This window comes from Saccopteryx leptura, chromosome 3, assembly GCF_036850995.1.
Source record: "Saccopteryx leptura isolate mSacLep1 chromosome 3, mSacLep1_pri_phased_curated, whole genome shotgun sequence".
Lineage (NCBI taxonomy): Eukaryota > Metazoa > Chordata > Mammalia > Chiroptera > Emballonuridae > Saccopteryx > Saccopteryx leptura.
This window is the reverse complement of record NC_089505.1, coordinates 234,572,318-234,592,278: the sequence shown is the minus strand read 5'-3', so window position 1 is coordinate 234,592,278 and position 19,961 is coordinate 234,572,318. Positions and strand designations below refer to the sequence as shown.

At 38.7% G+C, this 19,961-nt stretch overlaps 1 protein-coding gene across 4 annotated transcripts in view; it reads right to left on the bottom strand.

Moving 5' to 3' along the window:
• CTNNA2 (catenin alpha 2) overlaps positions 1 to 19,961 on the bottom strand; it is a 1,214,276-nt gene that overhangs the window by 63,460 nt on the left and 1,130,855 nt on the right. For all 4 annotated transcript variants that reach the window (XM_066377864.1, XM_066377865.1, XM_066377862.1 and 1 more), the window contains exons 13-14: positions 13,148 to 13,299; positions 1,888 to 2,001 (exon numbers count right to left, since the gene is read on the bottom strand). In XM_066377864.1, coding sequence (XP_066233961.1) covers positions 1,888 to 2,001; positions 13,148 to 13,299 — 266 coding nt within the window. The remainder of the gene's footprint in view (positions 1 to 1,887; positions 2,002 to 13,147; positions 13,300 to 19,961) is intronic.

The following is a 19,961-nucleotide window of genomic DNA, read 5'->3' as shown; positions in this document are numbered from 1 at the left end:
TAGACCAAGGTATGATTGTTCTTATTCTCTCGCTCTCTTTCACAAAATAAAATGTAGAGAAGCATCAGACTGGGACATATACAGTAAGTAAACACTCTGATTTCAGAATTTGAAAGCAACATTGGAGTGAGTACTAAAAGCTTTTTTCCCACCTTAACCTCCTTGTAGATTAAATTAACATTTCAGAGAAGATTGTCTGAGTGAGAACACAAAATAAGGTGATTACCAGAGGAGCGCTGGCTGCTGGGAAGAGCAACTGCCTCTATCCAGAACAACTTCTGCCTCCTTCACAATTTTGACCGAGTTAAGACACTTCTCTGGTCAAAAGTTCAACCATCTGTCATCTCAGCAATTCAATGTACCCTCTTATTTCCAACTTATCGCCTTAATTCTATGTCTCTGATTTGTCATCATGTAATTACAGACTAAAGTTGGCTGACTCAGTAACTAACGCTGTCTGCTGCAAGTTAATCACACAGACCACATGATGGATCTCAAAGACAAGTCAGCAAGGGTGGATTCTAGCGCTACTTTGTTCTTACTATTGCAGGTTGTGTTCATAATCCATGATGAAAAATCTTTCAAAAAAAAAACTATTGTCATTTCACCTGTTGGGTGAAGAAATAATCAATGACGTAGATAGGTACCATCTGACTTTGGTTTCCACCCATTAACTGACTTGATGTCTAATATAAGTAAGATGCATGAAATGGAAGTACAATGGAACTTGGCTCTTCCTTATAAAAAGTGGGACTAATCATGCTAGTTAGACAAGATGGTGATTAGATGGGTTGTACAATATGCCTTGGTCTTTGAGAAAACAGGTTAATGCTTACTAGGCTATATCGATACTGAGTTGCAATCAGTCAAATTGAGTTTGAATTGATTAAAGTTTGGATAAATTACTCAAACTTGCCCTTTGTCACTGATGAAAAAATGCTGGTTTTACTTAAGTTTGAAGATGAATAACTTGGTTGATGAATTAGTTCAGTGTTATGCCAACTAGGCTCAAAAAAAAAACCAAAACTCTCAGCTAATAATAGTCTACAAGGAAATTTCAAAGTGGGGGGCTTCATACTGTTTTGTTTGCTTTTCTACTGTTACCAGCTTGTGATCAGAGCACTCTCTTCCAAAGGATAACATTTTTCCAGATCCTCTTTGGAACACCTGTGTTGGAGGACAGTGTCACAAAGTATTCACGAGTGTTCAAATGCCAGCCAGAGCAGTCATTTTCCTTTGCTTCCTGTACCATCCCTTAAATTGTCATATTTCTAGTATGTTCCTATAATTTATTTTTCTGTCATGTGGCAGACAGATCTATGGCTACTGTCCTGGCCATAGAATAGTTAGGTATCAGGGAGAAAAGCTCTCTACTCTCATGGTCTTAACCCAATTTCAAAAGATGTGGTCTTGTTTATTAGAGACTCTAGAACAGAGTATAGAGCAATGGCAGCCCAGCCAGTAACAAAGAGTATATAATTATCCATTTGTCATTGCTTCTTGTATAGTTAACCAGCTTGGAGACTTCAAGAAACACCATGGTGTCTGTGCCAATGCAAGATCTGGATACCTTGTGTCTTCTGCCTGTTGAACTATCTAATCATTATCACCATCCCCAACAAAACCCATTATACACATAACTGATTGCTGTGTTGTGCTTGCTATTTTCAAGTGATGGAGAGAAAACTGAGTTAAAAGGAATCAGAAGCAGTGGTGATTATTTCCATTGCATAAAATATGAGTCACTATAAGCAATCCCAGAGGAGAGAATAGATTTTGGAGCCATGAATCTGGGGCTCCAAGTCCCTATGAATCAGAAACTCCCCCAGAACAAATTGGTAAATGCATCCTCTGTGCAACAAACCAATGTCCTGCATTTGCACTCACTCGTGCACTCTGCCCAGCTATGAGCTGGTCATCCTCCGTCTGAACACTGGTCCTACTCCGCACGTCGTAATCCTCCTGCTCAAAGTCAGAATCGTCTTCTAGTTCTTCTGGAGTCTAAAGATATAGAGGAAAGAGAAAAATCATTACATTTTAAATTGATAACCTTTAACCCCGTCTATACACTTCATCACTATAAAAGCTAAGTAGCCCTCAGAAAAGAGTGTTTGTAGGGGATTATATGTCGGGGCTTGTGTGGGCAGGTACTGGCTAGAATGGAGTCAGAAAAATAATCAAGCTTCCCTAATTTATCTCTTTTTTAAAAATACATTTTGGCCTTGGCAGGGTAGCTTAGTTGGTTAGAGCTTTGTGTCAACAAGACAAGGTTGCAGGTTTGATCCCCAGGCAGGGCACATACAAGAATCAACCAGTGGATGCATAAATAAGTGGAACAACAAACTGATGTGTTTTTTTTCCTCCCTCACTCTCTCCCTTTCTCTTTCTAAAATTAATAATAATATAAATAAAAAATACATTTTGTTTATTACTTCACTCTGTACCTGGACCAAGTCTAATTCTTTACATGACATGCTTTTAAGAAAAATATATTTGTGTGTTATTTCTATCTATACAAATATATTCTAAGACAGAAAATCATCATCAACAACAAAAGTTAAATCTATTCTTCTTCTTTAATGCCCCTTTCATTCCATTCCAGCTTTCTTTTAGTCTCAATTCCAAAAACAATTGATCCTTTTCAGTCCAATGGCTAGACCTGATGAAATAACTGATGTGGTCATTAAACCATTTAGTATACAAGTTACGACTATAGACTCTCCAGTCAAGAATGCCTAACTATGAACCCCTATGTAATCATGGGGAAAATCCTGTCTTAGCTTTGGTTTCCAAGTCTGTGAATTGCTGTTCATAATAGTAGCTACCTATATGACTGTTGTGATGATTACTGTATTTTTTGCTCTATAAGACGCACCTGACCATAAGGCACATCTAGGATTTTAAGGAGGAAAATAAGAAAAAAAATATTCTGAACCAGATGGTGTGTTAAAATATTTAATAAAATAACATATTTTTCACTCCATAAGACACACGGCATTTCCCCCTCCACTTTTGGGGGGTGGGAGGGAAAGTGCGTCTTATGGAGAAAAAAATACGGTAAGTAATGTACTCCGTGTAAATTTTCTGGTACATAACAAGCATTTTTAAATGTTTGCCATGATTACTACTTCGGATTTTGAAACCAATTCACTCAAACATTTTTTATAGTGAAGCCACCAACTACTGCATACCCACTAAGGATTATATAACTTTTTTATATATAGTATCCATTTAACTCAGTACAGCACAATATTATAAGTTTGGACACTTTAAGCAGAACTGTGGTGTCTTTGCCAATGCAATATTGGGGCATTCTGTGTTCCCTGGCTGTTGAACCATCTAATTGTAATTCCCAATCCTAACAAAATCCATTATACATATATGTGTTTTCTTTGATGTGGCTGCTATGTTTGAAGTGATACAGAGTTCTTATCTCTACTTAGACATGAGACAACTAAGGTTCTGAGAAGTTAAGCAATGTGCCCAAATGCCTCTGAATCAGCTAGTTACAGAACTAGCATTTAGACTCAAACACCCAGACTCTAAACATATTGCTTGTTGGTCAAGTAAGTTTGTAAAATATGATTTGCTCGCATACAGTTTGCATTGGGGGCTGGGCAACACCAGGTATATGTGGTCTGTGAAATGGTAAATTATCTTCCTGCTTGAGAAGGGCCATTGTTCTGCCAATGTTTGCTGGGGGAGAGGTTTTCAAGCCAGAAAGGTTTGAAAGGAAAGAGCAGAAGGGGAAGAGGGATTCTGCCCACACCACTGAGAAGTGTGGTAGGATTTCTTTTTCCTCCCTGATCCCTTGCCCTCCAATTTTCCCTTGGCTTTCTTGTGGCCTGTCTGTCATGGTGAGACACCAATAAACAGAATGGCCTACCATCCTCTGGCTCTGCTGTTTCTTTACAATCTGCCCGAATTCAATGAGATCTCGCATGTGAATGACCATGATAGCAGTGGCCCTTGGCCTTACACTGCTCTTTTTAAAGTTTTTTTTGTTAATGTTGGTTTCTTTCCCCACATTAAAAATAAGGCAAGAACTGAAGATATAGAATGGCTTTAAAGTGAGTAGAGCTAGATGAAACCCTGTTTAATATGTAAAGTTCAGTGTTGAAGATAGAAATGAATCCATAAACCCAGAAAGTAAAAGACTCTCCCGTCTTTAATGGCAATAACAGGTAACATGCATTAAGGACTTTCTATGTGCCCATTGATCAGTTTTCTTAACAGTCCTACAATATAAAGATGATTTCCTTCATTTTACAGAAAACAAAATTGAAGTGTAAGAGGTTAAAGCCTTCTTTAAAGGCTTGTAAGTCTGGCAGTTTGAAGCACGTAGTCTATCATGCTGTGCTGGTTCTAAGAGGACGAGCCCAGGAGGTGGCAAGGATGGCGCAGGAGGGGGAAACAGCCCGCAGTGTGAGATTCTTAGCTCTGGTGGTATAGGCCTTAAAGGTGATGGCGCTCACGAACTGCCTCTTGGCCCACAGTAGTAGCCCCTCCTCCCAGGCTCTGTCTTCCCAAACAAAGGGACAACCACAAGCAGTATTGATGATGCAATTGCTCCTTCCCAAAAAGGCACGTTTTTATTTCACTGGTTTCTTTGGCTATCTCAGTGTAATTAATTAGGTGTGATTATTGATGGAGCCTTGAGATTGGTCAGACAGGCAGAAAATGGGGTCCTTCATGCCCAAATGACATCATGCCTAGTAGTGTCCCAAGCTTTGACACACCCCGCGTTTTCCTTCCCTCTCCAGCAGCTGGACTGGTATTAACTCAGCCATCTACTGATGTTCAGTTTCCTTTCGTAGCAATATTAAAGAAAAGAGGGAAGAAAGAAGTTTTGTTTCCGTACTTTATTAAGTAAGCAGGGGTGGGGTGAGCAAAACCTGGTTCAAATAACGGGTGTATTTTCATGGCAGACAGAGAGAATAATCTCTGCTCGTTCCTCAGTGTTCCGGAGTGGACTGCAGAACAATTGCAGCGAGCTGGGGAATTCTGCTGACAGATGAGATGGCGAGATTGCGCGTACTTCTCATTAGTTTTTGAAAAGGAGAGAGAAAAGAAGAATGGAAAACCTCATGTGACAGGGCCTAGAGTACTGTGCCCAAACATTTCAGTGCTCTCTGTGTTTAGTAAGTGAATCCAGAACAGACACAAGCTGGCCGCATAAGGCTAATAATGAGCTTTTATTTAAGGGACTATGCCTCAGGAACCAAAATAAAGATTAAAAATAAAAAAAGTGTAATAACCTGGAGGTGGACCCAGAGGACCTAAATGTTCTCCTTTGAACTCTCCCACTCATAAGCTATGTGTCTTTGGCCAGAGCTTTTCTGCCTCTCTGTCTCCTCACTAATAAAATGGAAATAATAATTTCTATTTGTCCTGTCTTCCTCACAGGATTCTAGAATCAAATATATATATTTATAAATGCTTTGGGAATTATAAAAGTAAACTAAAGTAATAAGTGATCATTATTACATTTAATAAAATATACACCCAATAACAACGAAAATAATGATGATAGCAATCATTCCTTACCACCCATAATGGGACAGGCATTCGACCAAAGAATTTAATCCTTACTACAACCTACTAAAATAAATTAATCCTCATTTTATAATGGTGTAAACAGGCTCAAATTTGAGCTAACTTTTCACAGTGTCACATCTAATAAGCTGAAGGTTCCAGAGTCCATGCTTTTAACCATCACAAATACTACCAGGCACATGGATAAAATTAAAATATTTTCTTGTGCCTTAACCATGCAGCAAAACCCATCCAAGCCACCCATATAAATAATTCTGTGCCTGTGCAGTTTGCTAATTGCATATAAATGTCTCCTACTCGTGCTGTTATTTTTGAATAATTCTTTCTCTAAAAGTATGAATGTTATTTTTGGCTGGTCAAGGGCCTTCACAAATTAAAAGAGACAGGGGAAATAGGAGGGTGTGCAAATGGGTTCAGCTATAATCAAGATTTGTATCATTAGATGGTTTTATAGGGTAAAAGGAATCAACAAAATGTGTAATTCACTGGCCTAGAAGGCGGAGACTGAGGGTCAAGTCTCAGTTCTACCCTTGCTGCTTTTAGGAAATGTCTTTTTACAACAATCAAGAAACTTCTTTGAAAAAAAAAAGGCTACTTTGGTCTATATTTGGTTCCCTGATTCTACTATTATCTAATAATAGCAAATTATTGTGAAAGTGGGTCTTACCTATAAAATGGCACAATTTAAGTATTTGGCCTATAAAATCTCTCCCTTGTAAGAGTCTATAAGATTGACTTGTGCCAATTGTGGAGGCCCAAGCAGCTCATCTGACTTGTCCAGGATCACACCACACATCAGTTACAGAACAGGATCACTCTACCTGCCTCTGGTCCCCAGTCAAATGCTCAATCTCCTCTACAACAGCTTCTATAGAGAGCAAAATAAGAAAAACTCTGAAGAACTTAGAATCCTTTCACCAGGACCTGTGAAAAATGTGTATTCAGGACCGTTTAAAGGAAAGGCTGAAACGTATACGAGTTTCATTAGGAGCAGAGGACGTAGGTTGGCAACTATAACAGGAAAGTCTGGGTCATGTATAAAGAAAGATTTTCCAACAGAACTTTATGCTACTGGATTGCAAACCAGAAAACGGATTTAAAGATTTCCTAAAGTCAAGATGGAACAGAATCTATCTCCCCAATATAGAATAGGACTGACTGGCCACTGACATATTTATCCTTGGTCACTATGGAGGTCTCCTAATTGATCTCTTTTTTTCTGCCCTTGCCCAGAACATTCTATACTCACCAGTACAGCCCGGTGGTCTCTAAGATCTAAGTGAGATCATGCTATGCACCTGCTCAGAACCCTTCAATGGTTCCCACATTATTCAATGCGGGGTCCTCAGGCCACATGTGTCATTCCTCTGCCTGGAACCCATGTTTCTTAATACCTCTCTGGCTTATTTTCCCCTTCTCCAAGCCTCTTCTCAAATGTTACCTGGGACCATTGTTTTTAAAACCCACACTCATCCTATGTTCCATCCCCTTGACTTCACCTTGGTTTTCTCCACGCACGTTAACTGGCATATTCTACCTATTTGTTTATCCTCTGTCTCCCACCAACAGAATGTAAGTTCTTGGAGGACAGGGATGACTTTTGCTTGCCTCTCTATTCAAGGAACCTACAACAGTGGGACCTGTGGTGAGCATTCAACAAATATTTAATAAATGAATGACCAAGGTAAAACAACCATTTTTTAAAAACCTACTAAACTATATCTAATTAGGAAAACAAAATGAGGTTACCTTATGGGTTGACTGACTCGATAATAGCAATCTGTGATAAGCAGGTCAATTTTGCCTCATAAGTTGTTTCTACAGTCTCTTCGACCCTTTATTTTCCAGCTATAAAAAATACTGACTCCAATTCCTGAAATTTTGATAATATTGTTGACTTATTTAATAAGTTCTATTTTATTAGCTAATTATGTAAAGATAAACTTCACTCCACAGAATGAGGAAAGAAAACATTTCTTGGGGACCCACTAAGGGCCAGATCTATACAAGTGCTTTATAGTGTGGAAATATTTGTTCTCATTTACAGATAAGGAAATTGAGAGGCAGAGAAGAAAATTACCTTAACAATGATATCAAAATACTTAAGCAATATGTTTCCAAACTTTATTGCTTTAGGCACTCTCATCATTTCAGTAATTTTCATGTTAACCTTAGACTAAATAAATAAGTAAATAAATAAGACCAAAAACCTCCCTCCATAAAACCAACAGTTGGTTAATAAATAAAATATGGATTAAGTTCATTGGACCTAACAACTCAGTGCCTCTTGAACTTTCTATGACTTTTCAAACCTTGGAATACAACTGAATATCTGTAAGGTTTGCTTTTTATCCCCAACGATCAGAAACCTAGTATCACAAATATATGATGTCATCCAAAGGAATGAACAGATCTGATGTTTAAACTACCTTAGGCTAATATTTCACACAGTATCTGAGAGATTCTCTGTGTTTCCCTGGACATTATAAAATACACTGCAAGGCTTCAGGGTACATTCATGCACAGTTTGGGAGACACAAAGTTAAGCTACAGACCTTTATCTGAACCCTGTCCTAGGCCCTGTTGTTGCACATATAGCCAAAGTAATGGCTTCCAATTACAAAAGTTTAGCATATAGTTATCATTATAGGCTATTTTCACTGTAATTCTTATGAGAAGCAATTACTGTTTGTTAAATACAGATATCGTGACACTTCAAGATATGATATAATCACCACCTTCCACCCTATCCACTTATTTTAATTCCCAATATTCAATGTTTAACTCTTTTTGTCTTAAATATACATGTGTCCTATTTATAGATTACTTCCTTGTAAATGTTTCCACTCATCAAAGTTTCTTTGCATTCCCAGTCAGTACTTTTGTAGTTATTCAGACATGCGCAATATGGCAAAAAATTGTAGACAATCAATGTGCGTATTCCCTGCTGAGGTCAAACAGCACAATGTTCTATCTTCTTGTTTAGCTCTGATACTGTAAACAAGTATCCTTCTTTCACTCTATGTACTGCCAATTTATTATTTTTTTGCATTTTTGTGCTTTTGTTGGTCATTTTTCTGCTTAAAATGACTTATGAGCATACTGCTAAACTGTTGTTTAGAGTTCCTAAGAGCATGAAGGTTGTGGTGGATGCATTTTAGGGAGAAAATGCATTTGTTAGATAAGCTTCCTTCAGGCATGATTTATAGTGCAGTTTGCTGTGAGTTTAGTGTTAATGAATCAACAATATATATTAAATAAAGTGTCTTAAACAGAAACACACATAAAAGCAGATTGTGTATTGATCGGTTGATAAAAATGTGACCAGAGGCTCACAGGAACCTAACCCTGAATTTCCCGGAGACATGTATTTCAGTATTCTCTAATCTAGTGTTCATGGCATCATTACAGAATATAACTGCTGCAAATAATGAGAATCAAATACATGTTGGTGTGCTAGATTTTCTTATTCATTTTTTAAACTACCATGCTGGGGTAATCAGAAAATTCCTATGTAGCTCATAGATCACCAAGGACAAGCCTCAGCAAGAAGCAAACAAACAAAAAAACAATCTCATGGAAGAGGGGCAGAGTAAAACTTTCCAAGACAGAAGTAGGGTCATGAATGGTGAGGTTGGTATATAAGAAGGACACGTTTTGTTTAAGTGCTTATCACCATTAAATATGTAGTTATTGCTGAAAGGCAAGATATGGAGAACTGACCCTTCAAGGCTCTTTCTGCAATTATTTTGAGGAAAAAATAGATTTCTTATTTTTCCAAAGTATAATTAATAATTTGGAAGAGAAGGAGGCATGGTGAGTTTTTCTGGGGAAGGAATAGCTCTCTTTGTCTTACTGCCTTTCTCTCTGACTTAGTGCAATGAGATATTTTTTAAAGTAGACTTCATCATTACACTAAAAAGCAAACCAAGAAATTAAGTACCAAATAAGGCCATTTGGGTGCTAAATGGAGAATGAGTTTAAAAATACCAATCTGTGCATATTGTTCATTTCTCTCTGCCTAAATTTTAAGTGGTGTGAAATCCATTTGATCAAATCACTTGAAATGTCGAGACAGAGGCTGGACACTTCATGGAATAAAGATACTGCATTTTATCAAAAATTATGGGGTTTTTTTACAATCATGAATGAATAAATGAATGATGGCTATAAATTCCCTTAGCCTCTCAGCTGAATGGCTGTCACAGAAATGGGAAGGCTAACAAAGCAGAAAAATGGCAAAAGAGGGGATCTGTCTTGAGGATTATAATGGGATTGAGTGCCAAATGCTTCAAAAACACAACTCTCATGGTCTATTACATTATTTTACATGTTAGTATGCAATGAGAAAAATGTTCCGATTTGTCACAGGCTGACTATCCTTTCTTTCCTTCTCCTCTAGTCTTCCTATATTTTCTCTCTGTCACCCTCCCATCTGCCTCAGCACCTACCCCCGCCCCCACAAACACACCCTGCATGCACAGTTGTGAGCACTACGCCAGGCAACGCACCACGCTGAAGGGAGAATGAAAGGGCAGCCTTTGCTTTCCAGACATTCCCAGTCTAAGGAAGGCAAGAGACCTGCAAGGAAATAGCATAATAAATGCTACACAAGCAAACACTTAGAGGTAGTTAGAGGATAGAGTCCATATTTTTGAAGAAGAAAATTTGGAGAAAGAAGTTTTCAGCCAGTCTTGAAAGACAGTAAGGGTTTGACAGATCTAAAATGGGCAAGTTTGAAAAACAGGAAATGTATGTGAATGCCTCCAAATTCCAAACTTGAACTCTACCTTACCAGGTATAATCAGTATTGTCTGATACAACTTACGCAATGGTCTGAACACTTTGAGTTGATGGTGGAATGATTTTTTATAAAAAGACATTTAACATAGAAACAGGCAAGCTTATTTAAAGATGAAAAAATCAGAAGAGGCTCTTTGTGCTCCCAAGTGAAGAGGTTTGGTTGATGTTTCAGGAGAAGCATGGACACCAAAGGGGGAGGAGAGGTGTTTTCTGATGATGCTCCCCATGCCACCTGCTGGAACCACCTGCAAGCTCCATGCTGTCCTCTGGATACCCCAGAGGAAGAGGACGGGCCGCAGATTTAATAGCATCAGAGATACCAGATTTGGGGGGACAATTAATGCCATATATGAAATCCTCAAAGGATTAGGTACGTATTATCCAGAGAGAACAGTACATCACAGACACATACTTCATGAAACATTTGAGGGACCACACACAGAAAATAAATTATTTAGCTATTGTTGTTTTGCAGTGTCTGAGGGGATGTTGGTTCAGATGCTCAGTGATCACCCTGGCAAAGTCTTTCAAAACACAAAAGCAGTTGCTTTGTGGTTTCACTGAACAGCCTCAGAGACAATGGCAGAGGATGAGGATGAGGATACAGTCAAGAGCTCTTTGCCCAATAAGTTAGAAGTTCTAAGGATTTTGGACCTGGTTTGTGACACATGTTGAAATGCTAAAGTTTCGTATACATTTGGCTGAATAAAATACATTACTAAAATTAATTTAATTGTCGTATTTCCTCATGTATAAGATTCACCCTTTTTTTGAAAAATTTAGGGTCTAAAAATTGGGTGTATTAAACAGTGGTTGTAGTTTTTTTTTACTTGCATTTCCCACTTTTTTGCACTTATATAAATTTTATGATGAATAAAAGTTGAGTTCAATAACTTTATGTAATACATTTTTTTCAAATTTCAGGCCCCCAAATTAAGGTGACTCTTATACATTGGAGCATCTTTTTTTTTTTCTTTCTTTTTTCTTTTTCTTTTTCTGAAGCTGGAAATGGGGAGAGACAGTCAGACAGACTCCCGCATGCACCCGACCGGGATCCACCCGGCACGCCCACCAGGGTGCAACGCTGTGCCCACCGGAGGCAATGCTCTGCCCCTCCGGGGTGTTGCTCTGTTGCGACCAGAGCCACTCTAGCGTCTGGGGCAGAGGCCAAGGAGCCATCCCCAGCGCCCGGGCCATCTTTGCTCCAATGGAGCCTCGCTGTGGGAGGGGAAGAGACAGAGAGGAAGGAGAGGGGGAGGGGTGGAGAAGCAAATGGGTGCTTCTCCTGTGTTCCCTGGCCGGGAATCAAACCGGGACTTCTGCACGCCAGGCCGACGCTCTACCACTGAGCCAACCGGCCAGGGCCATTGGAGCATCTTATACATGGGGAAAGACAGTATTTCTTTTTGCTTTTTCAATGTGTTTACTAAAAAATATGAAATTACAAATATGGCTTACATTATATTTCCTTTTTTTTTTTTTTTTTTTGTATCTGAAGTGAGAAGAGGGGAGGGAGAGAGACAGCCTCCTGCATGTGCCCAACTGGGATCCACCTGGCATGCCCACCAGGGGGCGATGCTCTGCCCATCTGAGGCCTTGGTCCATTGTAACTCGAGCCATTCTAGCACCTGAGGTGGAGGCCATGGAGCCATCCTCAGCACCTGGGCCTACTTTGCTCCAAAAGAGCCTTGGCTGCGGGAGGGGAAGAGAGAGACAGAGAGGAAGGAGAGGGGGAGGGGTGGAGAGGCAGATGGGCGTTTCTCCTGTGTGCCCTGGCCGGGAATCGAACCTGGGACTTCCACACGCCAGGCCAATGCTCTACTGCTGAGCTAGCTGGCCAGGGCCCACATTATATTTCTATTGGGCAACATGCTCATCAATTTTGTTTTTGTGTATTTAAGTTTATCTTAAGAAAGAGTTATGTGGCTAAATAAAAGTGTTTTAAAACTACTAGGCCAAACCATTAATGAGGTAAGGAGGAAGAAAAAATCTCATCTTACCATGGAGTATTATGCAGCAGTGAAATGGAATGAGGTAAGTAACGTGTCTTAATAGAGATAAATGAAGACACGTGGTTGAACAAAGCAAGCTGCAAATGGTACTTAATGAGTTTTTAAAAGCAGCTTTACAGTTGTGAACACACAAAACAGTTTATTCTTGTATTATTTATTAATTAGTGTGTTATTTTCCATACATACAATTATAAACCTACTTTTGTCCCTCCCTGTATGTGTGCTAGCATGTGTCTATATATCATTATGTAGACAGTGGTTTGGAAGGCTCACAACGACCTGACGGCAGAGTATGGAGGATGGGAGGGGAGTAGAGTGGGGGATAGGGAAAGGTTACACAGCCTTATACAGTGCCTTCACTATTGTTACAAAGGGACTATAACTATTTAGTATTGCTTTATTGTCTCTATTATTATTAATACTGCTAAGCTAAGTAATCTTCATTTCCTTCCACCCCATGACTTTATGATCCTGATGGGAAAATAACCTTAGCAAGAGGACCACATGGAGAACAGCAGGGGCAGTCCTGAGCTGAAACCAAATTCAGGAAACAGTGCATGCGAGGAGCAAGCAGACCCCTCTTCAGGACATTCACTGCTGTCTCAGGCTGGTTGAGATCATTCATCCCTTTACAAGTAAGATGTGACCAATGTCTGAGTAAAGAGGGAGTCAAATGGCTTACCAGGTTATACTAAGTAATTAAAAATCAGATGGTAAATTCTCTGGAGTCCTTCCTAGGAGGTCTGAGCAGCCCTGAGTGACAGAGCCTTACATACCCTGATCATCAGCACAGCCTTTCTGATGTCCCGGACGCCATCATACACCAGGCGAGAGGCGTCTATGAACTCGTTCTCCTCAAAAGGCTGGGGGACGTTGGCACTCAGGGCTTCAATGGCAACCTCGACTTGTTCAGCAAAGCGTGGCATCACTGGGTGAAACAAAGTGAAAAGCAGTGGGTTAGGCAATCTTTCTCATGCTTCCTGAACCAGCCCTTGGGTGAGGTGACAGGCTCTGAGCATTCCAGTAGTTCAGGGGATCCATGTGTCAACTGATGAACCCAATTTTGTGGTCTTTGTGTTGCTCACTGCAACAAGGAAGCAAATCGTGACTGCATGGTGGTGATGGTATTCACACAGCCAGTGCTTGAAGCCTGCCCAGGGAAGCGTTTAGAATGTGTTGAAGCACAGATTTCTCATTATCCTACCCTGAGCTGAGTTCCACTTCTGCTAGTTACTAGCTGTGAAACCTTGGCCACATTTTCTTAACCCTCCTAAACCTGTTTCCTTGTCTAAAAAATGGAATAAGATCCTTCCTTAGAATTCAATAGGATAATGCATACAAATGGTACCAGATGGCAACCGGTCCTTGGAAAGCTTCCATGAATATGTACCTAATTTCAGATGCTAAAGTCCTAACTGGTAAGTAGCAGGGCTTAACCTACATGACGTCATAGTAGAGGGTGAGTGAAATACTTTTATCTGAAATGCAGAACTTGAAACATTGGAGGTAGGGGGATGGCTGTGGGATGGAGGCTTGTGGGAGGACTGTGTAAGAGGACAGAAGGAAATCCCATGAGACTGCAGCAAAGAGCCCGTGCAGAGAAGAGTGGGCCCCCAGATGAATTTCATCACTCCATTCTACCAGGACCACTTGGATGTGAAGGAAGATGTGTATATATGTTGGCACCTCTTTTTTTAAAGTAGGACACCTACATACACACTGGAAGTTTGTGAAAAAGTAAACTCAGGAGACTGTCTGGAATACTTAAGAAAATGATGCTGATTTCACTGGTTCTTAAAAATTGTAATTCAATTTGCTCAGCTGTTATCTTGTAACAATCAATTCTTATGGCAAAAGAAAGCCAAGAGCACAATTCATTTTGTTTACAAGGACAACGAAATAGAAACATCATTCATCTATTTCTATTTCTGAACTTTTATGCCTGATTTGTCTTTATACTTACTATTTTCATCCTCTGTAGACATTTTAACACCCATTTTAATCCCTAGTGTGAGGAACCCTGATAAATCATTTTACTCTCTAAGGTCAGAGTATTCAAGATAAAACATTCCTAGAAAAATGTATTTCTACTAGGAAAAGTCAAACTTTTCTTAAAGGAGGGTTAGAGGAAAACAGAGTAACCCTTCTTTCAATAGAAATGATCCAAACCGAAGTATGCTCTGGGTGAATTTCCTTCCATGAGTAAACTGGCTGCCTATACTATTTTAATTTTTCATTTGGGCTTATGAAATGCTTTTACATAAAAGAAGAAATTGGGGGATTTTCAGCTGTAGTGCCTCAAATATGAATCCAAACAACATATCTTTAAAAACTACCACATTCAACTCATGCCACCTCAGCTACCTATTTGTGTTAGAAATAAACTCTTTTATAGTAAATAATCTAGATAATTAAAATTGATCTCCTTAAGCATGAAAACATTTATTGTAGGTACTTGGTATTTTCACATAAGTACTTTTCTTAAATTAAATGACAAATTCCCTTCATTTTTCAATGGAAAATTCTGAATAATATTAATTCCATCATATTGTATGTTTAAGCTGGCATTGTGACCATCCACAGTTTTTCATATGATACCATCAGTAGCATTTAGCAGCATATATTTTTGTTCCTGTTGTATAACTGATAAAGGATCAGTAATCCCACTTGTACATAAGATAAACACTCCTACAAATCAATAAGGAAAAAAAAGTATAAAAACAGATGAAAGTTTAGAAAAGGCAATTCTCAGAAAGAGAAATCACATATTATGGATAAATATATACTAAGATGCTTGACTTCACTAATAATTAGAAAAATTACAATATAATCAATGAGCTATTTCATCCCTGTTGGGAGGGGTGAACAGACTAAAACCAAGTAATATCCATCTTATTGAGCATGTAGACAAAAGGGGAGTGACAAAAGATGGAGTGAAAATAGAAACATATTGTTTTGGCAAACACTTTTACAAAATCTAATGAAGCAATCGGGTCCCAAATACTGAACTGGGACATTATTTAGATCACGGCCAAATAACTGACTTGTAAAGAGAAACTGATCAGCAGGGCCAAGTACATTGGAGTCATGGGAATATCTTTGTGATTCTCTGGTTATATTTGTTTCTTCTTCTATATTCTAAGGTTGTATGTTCTAAGAGTTAATAAGAAGAGTTATATAAAATGTGGGAGTAAATATAACTGGGAACTCTTTCAACAGGCTGAATCTAAGCTCTGTTCTTAGTCCCTGGATTCAGGAGAGAATCACTGTGAGCTGCTCACTCCAGGTTCACAGACAAAACACTGGAAGGGTCAAAATGGACTCACAGAGTTGTGTATCAGGACAACCAGTATATTAAAGTGAGTAAATCCAGAGGTTCAAGTTTTGACTGGGAAAAGCAAACTGAAAAGAGATATCATCTGTCAGAAAATTTAAACTACACAAAAGGATACTGTATATAATTTAAACCAACATGCATTTTTATTATGCATGTTTTAAAAGGATATATACCACCTTAAGTATAGTGATTACCTTTGAGAGAGAAAAGAGAGACGTGGGATTATGTAGAGGACTTAAAGAAGCCTCAAGTGTATTTTAACTCTAAAAAAAGTAATAATGTGAATCAGATACGGCAAAATGTTAATATTTGCTATACCTCAGGGTGGAAGGAGGTATCAGTTTTATTAGTCTGTTCCTTTTGTATCTTTGAATCTTTTCATAATTCAAATATTTTTTAAAAAGATCAACATATCATACTCAAGGCTGTACATAGAATACGGCTCGGAAAATATAAAGTTCCAGCTCATGGCCCAGAACATAATAAAAATTAATTTGATGATAGTATTAAGTGAGAAATTCCTTCAGAACTTGTGATTGGGATCAAACGCTGAATATTCAACCATAATGATTGCCGATTAGGAAGCTGGGTTAGGGAGTACCCTGCTCCTAGACTTGAGCTCCATGCACATCTCTCTCGTTGCGTGGACACCTTCGATAGAGTCTAAAGGGGGAGCAGGGTTCAGGGGTTTTGGTGCAAGGTCACCCGGAAGAAGAGTTGGAGAAGAGGAATAAGCAGGAGGTGACATACTGTCTTTTCCACCTGCCTCTGGGCCTGATTCTGCTCAAGAGAGAGGAAAGCTAAAATCGACAGGGAACATTTTCATAATGGATGCTCTGGGGCCCAACACATACCCAGTGCTCCTCTGAAATACTAAACTTGGAAAAGGGCATTCTATTCACTTCAGCATGAATTGCAGACTCATTCTAGGGAGATTTAAGAGGATGTGGTCTTGGTATGCTCAACAGTGTTGATGATACAGCATTGCCGGAAAAGGCAGACAAGGCCCTTTTATGAAGAGATGGGGATGGAAAATACCATCAACCTTACCAGGGGGAAATGGTGGGAAAAAGGATTCAAACTCCTTTCTTTCCAAATGGGGGTTCATAGTACAATTTAGCCTTAATATTCCAATGAGCTTATATTCCACAAGCTGGTAAAACCTTGAACTTGAACTCAATATAATTTTATTTTATTTACTGTAACTGACAAGATACCTATTTTTCTTACTACAAGTCAAGGTTTCTTCGGGTCTGACTCTTAAGAAAATCTTTCTCTGTGCTCACTTTCAAAGTGCATTCAATATTTATTTAGGGCTTGGTTAATTGTTAATGCTTTTTAACCTACATACTTTTGTTCTCTATATTGCTGTTCTTTTTGTTTCAGTTTTATCTTTGTATTTCAAAGAATAAGACAGAAAAACAAAAGTCTATGGAGCAACAATTCATCTTGACAGAACTTAAGATGCTAGCTGAACTATGAATTCTTCTAACACTTTAACGGGGTCTGAAAACTTAAATACTCCCAAAGTAAAACTGAGATAGCAAAGGTCTCAAACTACTTCAAATATGAGGCAGATTCTTCCCACTAATTAGAACAAAACTCAGCACTGCTTTGTGATTTGTACATTATACATGAACAGAGTTTCTGATATAGTATATTATATTATATAAATAGAAGCTTCTTTCTACTTTCTGAATTACATCCAAAAAAATGTAGATACCTCTTTACCTTTATTTATCAGAAATCCTGGAATGCTTTTAATAGCTTATGTCCTGAAAGAGTGATCAAAGTTAGAAATAAACGTTTAAACTATCCTTTTGTATGCAGAATGCAAAATAGGCCATGGAATGATGAGATTCCTTAAGTAATGAAATCAGAGTTAAGTATGCATATAAAAGTCAAGGTCATCTCATTCTAGTGTTAATTGAGATCCTAAATTGGAGGTGAAAAAGATCTGGACAACATCCTCCTGCGAGACTTCAGAGGTGAAGTTTTGGAGCACAGGGTGAGTCAGTAAAATGAATGAACATTGTACTAAAGATGTAAATAGGACTGCTGACAACCATAAGAGCAACATCCAAGGTGAACCAGACGCAGTGAAATGAATGCCAACCAACTCCAGTGCCCCCGAATGACTATTTGAAAGGTCCAGGCCAAGTTGTAAGTGTTTCAACAATTCCCTTTAGTACAGAAGAGACTGCATTCTCTTTATCAAGATACAAACAAACATCTGACACCTGCCTATAATTCCTATCTCTATCTCCCCATCTATTCCTACATATATTCAAATGTTCCAGTTAGACTAAATTACTCCTGTGTCTTCTGCTATGACACACAGACATACCACACTATTCTAACATGTCCCTGATCAGTTTATTCTCTCAAACTGCAATGTACTTCGTTTTCTTTGGCCCAAGTAAATTCCTCCTCAATCTTCAATATCTAGTTTAGAATTGACTGCCACTGTGAAGCCTTCCTTAATCCATAAACACCCCAAAATTGGCAGTTCTTTACAATTTTATAGCATCCTAAATATGCATGCATTATTAAAGGACTTAGAACACTATATTAGGATTGCTTGACATTTCTGTATGTCAACTGTTTCAGATAGGAGTCACTTTTAACAGAAAAAAAATGATCTTTTATTTTTTATTTGCATATTAAGCCTTTATCATTGTAAAGCCAGTAGCCACGGCCACCATCACAGCCGCCTGGCCCATGCAGGTTCGGGTTTGATTCGGACAGACGGTAATGAAACAATGGAGCCAAGAACTGGTGGGCCATTAGCTTAAATTCTAGCTTGTACCTGGCAGGCGAGAAATACACACAATGGGAAAACACTTTCCTTTCCATTCAGGGCTCCCAAAGCCACTGACTTAACTGAGTTTCCTAGAATCAAAGGTTTCCACCTCACCAGCCTTGTTCACCTCTGTTCCCCATCTCCTTCTCTCTGCACAAACTGGCTTCTCTTTCAGCAATCAGCCATCTTGGCTGCTTCTCTTCTCCTCCACATGGCCTTTCTCTGTTGTCCTTCAGCATGGGCTCCTCTGCCCCATTTTATAGTCTAGAAATCAAAACCTTTAATCCAATATACGAACAAGGAAGTCTCTGATACAAAGTCACTTATCTAAGGCATAATGGGACTCCTCATAAGAGTGCACCACCCCCTATCATGCAACAGTCAAGGATGTGGGGAAAAGCTTAGTCTTAAAATTAAGCCTTAGGCTATAACGACCCTGCCTGCTTACAGCCTGACTCCCCACTACCAATGCAAACTATAAGCGAGCAAACATATATATCATATCATAGTTACAAACTTATTTGACCAACAATTATGCTTCCAGCACAGCTACTCAATCAGTTGGGAGAGGAATGAAAAGTAAAAAAAAAAAAAAAAAAAAAAAAAAAGAAGGATATTAGGAAGGACTCATTTGCTATCAAGTATTTCAGGGACAAAATGTGCTATATTACATTACACATACTAAGTCTCTTTCTGCTCATCATTTCAATTTAGTTCAGTAATTATATTAAAGAGTTTATGAGTCATTAACCAAGTTATCTGCAAGCATTCTAGGTTTGGTCTCTAAGGATCTTTCAGAAAGCTGACGTCAGAATTCTTTCAGAACTGCTTGAGCAGGAGCTTCACCACTAAGCATAGAGAAAAATGTGTTATTGTATCCTTGACCAGTTCACCAAGGCCAAGCTAGCATATCCATCTGCATAGGAGTCACCCAATCATGGTGGTACTGTCAACCAACATATTCTCTTAAATGTGTTCCTTACAAAACTTTATTACTGCAGATAGAGAAGAGAAACTAGACAAAGTGCTTATTCTAAAGAAAGAGCCAATCTAGTAAGTGTTGATAGAAAACAGAAAAATAAGAATGAGAACATCTGGAAAAAATCTAGAAAGAGAATAAAATGTAAGGATTAGGAAGGAATTGTGGCCAATTCTAGTGCAGGAACTAGTACATTATACTCCTCCCCAACACACCACAAATAGTTATCATACCTCCATTTTAACAGTTGGGAGTTAGGTAAAGAATTAGGTATCATCAGAGTAGCTAGAAAAAGTATTAATTTGAAGAGACACTGTGGGGCAATTCCAGCACCCCTTATGGCAGGGAAGTACTGTGTGATGTTGTTTTTGTAGATAATGCTTTGTTTACCCAAAATGGTTTTTATCAGACACAGCTAAGGCATTTTATTCAAGTGCCCCCAATTGGAATGCTAGGTAAGAGAAGAAAAGT